General features: G+C 43.3%; 1 protein-coding gene across 1 annotated transcript in view; it reads right to left on the bottom strand.

Annotated features, from left to right (window-relative positions):
• Window positions 1–2,645, bottom strand: part of LOC139262070 (polypeptide N-acetylgalactosaminyltransferase 10-like) — a 157,247-nt gene extending 154,602 nt beyond the window's left edge. Inside the window, exon 1 of the mRNA XM_070877225.1 lies at window positions 2,439–2,645. Coding sequence (XP_070733326.1) covers window positions 2,439–2,570 — 132 coding nt within the window. The 5' untranslated portion in view covers window positions 2,571–2,645. The remainder of the gene's footprint in view (window positions 1–2,438) is intronic.
• Window positions 2,646–6,871: the final 4,226 nt, after the last annotated feature.

Here is a 6,871-nt window from a genome sequence, read left to right on the forward strand (position 1 = left end):
GCTACGAGGGAGTGCCTAAGACAAACTGTACAAACTGGACAATCTAGCATTACAAAGAAGGACTTGCATTTATATAGCGCCTTTCATGACCACCAGACACCTCAAAGTGCTTTACAGCCAAGTAAGTAATTTGAGTGTATTTACTGTTGTAAAGTGGAAAACGCGGCAGCCAATTTGCATGCAGCAACTCCCACAAACTATGTGATGTGATGTGATAATGACCAGGTAATCTGTTTTTGTGGGATAAATATTGGCCAGGACACCAGGATAATTCCCCTGCTCTTCTTCGAAATAGTGCCATGGCATCTTTTACGTCCGACTGAGAGGACAGTTTAACGTCTCATTCAAAAGATGGCACCTCCGACAGTACAGCGCTCCCTCAGCACTGCACTGGAGTGTCAACCTAGATAGATGTGCTCAAGTCCCTGGAGTGGGACTTTAACCCACAACCTTCTGACTCAGAGGTGAGTGTGCTACCCACTGAGCCACAGCTGACAATGTTGGCGTGGCTTTACATTCTTTTAAATAGAACTTCTACTGATAACTCCTTAAAATAAGTGGCAGATACAGGGAAAATTAAAAATATCACCGAATAAAATGATGGTATTTTGGAACATTAAAGATAGAAGCTGTTCATTTGCTAGAAAGATTCAATAATCGAAAGATCAGAACTCCTCCACAATCCTACAAAGTGCAGCATTACAAAGAAAGAAAGACATGCATTTATATAGCGCCTTTCACGGCCGGATGTCCCAAAGTGCTTTACAGCAAATTAATTATTTTTGAAGTGCAGTCACTGTTGTAATGTAAAAAACGCGGCAGCCTATATGCTCACAGCAAGCTCCCACAAACAGCAATAAGATAATAACCAGATAATCTCTTTTACTGATGTTGATTGAGGGATAAATATTGGCCAGTACACCAGGGATAACTCCCCTGCTCTTCTTCGAAATAGTGCTATGAGATCTGTTACATCTACCTGAGAGAGCAGATGGGACCTCGGTTTAACGTCTCGTCAAAAAAATGGCACCTCCGACAGTGCAGCATTCCCTCACTGAGTACTACAGTGTCAGCCTAGATTTTTTGTGCTCAAGACTCTGGAGTGGGGCTTGAACCCACAACCTTCTGACTCAGAGGTGAGGGTGCTCCCAACTAATCCACTGCTGACACTCAGATTATGTTTACACCACAATTTGAAATTACACTTCAAAAGTACCCAGTTGGCTATGAAGCAAGTTGGGATGTCCCGAGGCCATACAAGGTGCTGTATTAATCCAAGTCTTTTTCCTTCACATTATAAGCTTTCTGCATGATTATTTGTGAGTTTAAACCACTAACTCCTCATCTGGCTGCCTACCAGAAGGGATAACTAGTTATCAAAAGAAACAAGACTTGCATCAGCAGGTAAAAGAAAGTGCAATAGCTCAAAACTGAAACTAGTTATGCTTGCAACATCTTGTGATGGCATTCAGCAGGAACATGTTGTCATTAGGCTGATGAAGTTTGAAGTCAGCGAGTTTATGGAAAGAACAAACGGGAGACATCAAAGCTAGTCCCGGGTATAGTCAACTGAGATTACGTTTGCACTACAATTTTCATGTCAGTACGAAGCAATTTCATGAGAGAAATGCAAAGCAAGATACGTGGGAGGGGTAGTTTCAGTTTGATATGGCCATTAAATGCAACTCCGGTGAAGTGTCAGACTAGGTTTTAAAGTGTCTACAAGATCCTTAGCAGCACCCACTCATCCACACTTTTAGATCTACCTATATTTATTTATTTAAGTATTTAGACAATCGGCATCATCATCATCATCATCATCATCATAGGCGGTCCCTCGAACGAGGATGAGTTCACAGATGTTTCAATGAAAGACCCGATGTTCCTGCCTGAACTCGGACACGGTCACTCACACGATCTAAATATTTAACGCTGAACTGCTGGGAAAGGTACCATGCATGTACAGGTTTTTCTCCAAAGCAAAAGAATCAGCCTGGCAATGTAAACAGCAGCGACTAATCTGAGCTCATTAGCTACAGTGTAAATATAGCATCAAATATCAAGGAAGTAAGCACAGAGCCAGCTGGCGGTGCCCCTCCTCTGGATTCTATACACCAGAGCATCGCAAATTTCAAGTTCCTTTTCATTATATGCCCGTGACCCATATCCTTAACTACCGATTTCACAGCATTAAGCACAATCCAAAACATGCCTTTAAAACGGGCATTTACATTGTAATAACATTTAGTTAAGACTATTGTTGCACACTACCACACGGGTTTAACATAGTTAAGCACAGTATGAATCTTAAAAGTTATGAATTAAAGGGGTCTCCACTGTATGTCAGTAAAGCTAAATAAGTGAACGGCCCCGATGAATGACACTACGACAAAGCCAGCAGCAGGTATCAGAACTCAGCTGTGAATGTGTTTTCTTACCTGCACCGCTTCAGCTGGGCTCTCCAACTGCTTCTCCCTGTACAGAGACCACAGCCCGACGTTCGGCACGAACACCACGGTTAGAATGATTAAGCCGGCCACCTGCAGAAGCCTCTTTTGCCTACGCCTCATGTTCTAGTGTCTGATTGAACAAGAGACTTTTCACTCAGTAATAATGTGTCCAACTTTCTTCCTGTGGCTCCTCGCAGCTACTGAACCAGGGACTTCCGCTCGACTGCTACCACTATCCTCATGGGGGGGATTCGCTAAACAAGAAATATTGATTTTCCAATATATTCGTCTCCTTCACTTGCAGTCTGTTATTCTTCGTGCCTAATTACATATTCTTATATATAGTTTTATAGATTTTAAACCAAACGCAGTGTATTTTGTGGTTTTTAACTCTATATTCTAAGACAGTCCCCTCCGAAAGCATGAATCGCTCCTCCGAGTCGGTTCTGACTGTGGAACCTTGAGTATCAGAATTCCCGGCGGAGACAGCGTGTTCAAGTCGGTGGGGATTTGGGTTTCTCAAATTAACCCGCAGGGTTCGGTCCAAGACTTGAATTATAACGGTGGGCGGATCTAACCTTATGCCGTTGTTCGCTACCGAGATGCAGAAAATGCCTTAACGTTTTCAAATAAGCGCAGATCTCTTAAATGCGAAGTTCAATCTCTAGAACAGTGCCCTGACAAACAATTCATCGAATTACAATATCTAGATTTCACAATTGCAAACCATGGCGGGAGTGGTCTTGAGCATTTTAACTTAGTGATTTGGATGTTGTGCTGCTAACGTATTTCCCATCTGGGGCATGTAGAGCGACGTGCCAATTTAACCCACAACATTCCATTCCGACAATTTCAAGTCAGTTCCAGGCAATAAACGCTGTAAATTATCGCAATACTGTCGTGACTTATTCTGACGTTGTTTCGAGGCGGTGCTGCCAACCCCACCTTTCGTCGCCACTACAGACACTGGAGAGAATAAAATACAAAAGCTGGATAATTACAGAATCCTTTCTGCATCAATTCTAACACGGATATATTTCAATTTATCTGGTCCTAGATTTTAAGCAAAAAACACAGGCGCCAAATCGTGGTGTTTATCGGAATAAAAACCGAGATGCAACGTGTGTGTAATCCAATAAATTAAAACTACATTTTATGCTGTTACCACAATTATTATTTTCAGAACCAATAGAATGCCCCCGAAATCAGAGGTGATCGGAGTAGCGACTTTCTTATTTCGTTTGTTTGAACGTATTTTTATCCTTCACAAACTTTACAGTTAATGCAGTTGCTCGAACAGCCGACAGGGGGTTCACTTGCCCAATCAGAACTGATCTGATCTGATCTCGAAACCTACCGAGAATCCACAGGATCACACGAGAGTGAGGAGGGCTTGTTGGCCCTGTTTAATTCATAATCCGAAATAACCTTGCACTCTCCCGTTGCTGCATATTGTTGTTTCTGAAATGATGGCAGGGTTTTGCCTCCACCATTTTGCCTGGAAATCCATTGCAAGTGTTGCTGTGGAGTCAGGGGGCACCCCTTTTCCTCCTCAACAGCAACATTTAAAAAAAAGTTGAAATGCACCTTCTGTTGGTGGCCATTGAAAAATCCAGGACTAGCACCTGATCTGCTCTGCGCTATCCAATTTCCCAGAGATGACCTAAAACAGGTGTAGGCTCCTCATTCACATATGTAAGGTGCCTAAATGCATGTTTTAGATGGACACCAGGAATGCCTGAAAAATGACAGAACCCAATAATGGGTCGAATGTCTTACAGTCATCCTTTTCAGAGCAGGAACTTGGTCCCCAAAATTGGCCCTCGTCATGCCAGTTTTACACCTGTTAATTTCCAAAGTCCTTGAATGTGATGTCACCTCCCAGATCTGTGCCCATCTTTCCTGCAACTTCATGTTTGAATCTTTCCAAATAAGTTTCTGCCACAGCATTGAAACAACCCTAATCAAAGTTATGAATAACATCCTCTGTGACTGTGACTGTAAACTCTTTTCCCTCCTTGTCCTCAACCGTTCTGCAGTCAACCACACCATCATCCTCCAACACCTTTTTACTGTCCAGTTCTGAGGGAATGTCCTTGCTTACCTATCCAATCATAGCCAAAATATCTCCAGCAATGACCTCTATTCCTGACTTTGCACACGTACTTCTGGAGTAAATCTGTGCCCTGGCCATCCATTCCATCCTTCTTCCTGGCCACTGTCTCAGGTTGAACCAGCCTATTTGCAACCTAGCTGTCCTATTTGACTCCTGTCTCCAACTCCATATCCTCTCCAGCATAAAGACTGCCTACTTCCATCCCTGTAACATCACACACCCTGTCCTCTGCCTCAGCCTATCTGCTGCTGAAACCTTCACCCATTTAGTCATCATCGCTGGGTCAAAATCCTGGAACTCCCTACCCAACAGCACTATGACAGTACATTCACTACATGGACTGCAGCAGTTGAAAAAGAAGGCTGCTTACCACCACCTTAGAACATAGAAACATAGAAAATAGGTGCAGGAATAGGCCATCCGGCACTTCAGCCTGCACCACCATTCAATAAGATCATGGCTGATCATTCCTTCAGTACCCCGTTCCTGCTTTCTCTCCATACCCCTTGATCCCTTTAGCCACAAGGGCCATATCTAACTCCCTCTTGAATATATCCAATGAACTGGCATCAACAACTCTCTGCGGTAGGGAATTCCATAGGTTAACAACTCTCTGAGTGAAGAAGTTCCTCCTCATCTCAGTCTTAAATGGCTTACCCCTTATCCTAAGACTATGTCCCCTGGTTCTGGACTTCCCCAACATCGGGAACATTCTTCCTGCATCTCACCTGTCCAGTCCCGTCAGAATTTTATATATTTCTATGAGATCCCCTCTCATCCTTCTAAACTCCAGTGAATACAGGTCCAGTTGATCCAGTCTCTCCTCATATGTCAGTCCTGCCATCCCAGGAATCAGTCTGGTGAAACTCCACTGCACTCCCTCAATAGCAAGAACGTCCTTCTTCAGATTAGGAGACCAAAACTGAACACAATATTCCTGGTGGGGCCTCACCAAGGCCCTGTACAACTGCAGTAAGACTTCCCTGCTCCTATACTCAAATCCCCTTGCTATGAAGGCCAACATACCATTTGTCTTCTTCATCACCTGCTGTACTTGCATGTCAACCTTCAATGACTGATGAATCATGACACCCAGGTCTCACTGCACCTCCCCTTTTCCTAATCTGCCGCCATTCAGATAATAGTCTGCCTTTGTGTTTTTGCCCCCAAAGTGGATAACCTCACATTTATCCACATTATACTGCATCTGCCATGTATTTGCCCACTCACCAAACCTGTCCAAATCAGCCTGCAGCCTCTTAGCGTTCTCCTCACAGCTCACACTGCCATCCAGCTTTGTGTCATCTGCAAACTTGGATATATTACACTCAATTCCATCATCCAAATCATTAATATATATTGTAAAGAGCTGGGGTCCCAGCACTGAGCCCTGTGGCACTCCACTAGTCACTGCCTGCCATTCTGAAAAGGACCCGTTAATCCCGACTCTCTGCTTCCTGTCTGCCAACCAGTTCTCTATCCACGTCAGTACATTACCCCCAATACCATGTGCTTTGATTTTGCATACCAATCTCTTGTGTGGGACCTTGTCAACAGCCTTTTGAAAGACCAAATACACCACATCCACTGGTTCTCTCCTGTCCACTCTACTAGTTACATCCTCAAAAAATTCCAGAAGATTTGTCAAGCATGATTTCCCCTTCATAAATCCATGCTGACTTGGACCAATCCTATCACTGCTTTCCAAATGTGCGGCTATTTCATTCTTAATGATTGATTCCAACATTTTCCTCACTACTAATGCCAGGCTAACTGGTCTATAATTACACGTTTTCTCTCCCTCCTTTTTTAAAAAGCAGTGTTACATTAGCTACCCTCCAGTCCATAGGAATTGATCCAGAGTCGATAGACTGTTGAAAAATTATCACCAATGCATCCATTATTTCTAGGGCCACTTCCTTAAGCACTCCGGGATGTAGACTATCAGGCCCTGGGGATTTATCGGCCTTCAATCCCGTCAATTTCCCTAACACAATTTTCCTCCTAATAAGGATATCCTTCAGTTCCTCCTTCTCACAAGACCTTCGGACCCCTAGTACATCAGGAATATTATTTGCGTCTTCCTTTGTGAAGACAGAACCAAAGTACTTGTTCAATTGGTCTGCCATTTCTTTGTTCCCCATTAGAAATTCACCTGATTCCGACTGCAAGGGACCAACGTTTGTCTTCACTAATCTTTTTCTCTTCACATATCTATAGAAGTTTTTGCAGTCAATTTTTATGTTTCCGGCAAGCTTCCTCTCGTATTCTATTTTCCCCCTCTTAATTAAACCTTTTGTCTTCC

Source organism: Pristiophorus japonicus, chromosome 4, assembly GCF_044704955.1.
Source record: "Pristiophorus japonicus isolate sPriJap1 chromosome 4, sPriJap1.hap1, whole genome shotgun sequence".
NCBI lineage: Eukaryota > Metazoa > Chordata > Chondrichthyes > Pristiophoridae > Pristiophorus > Pristiophorus japonicus.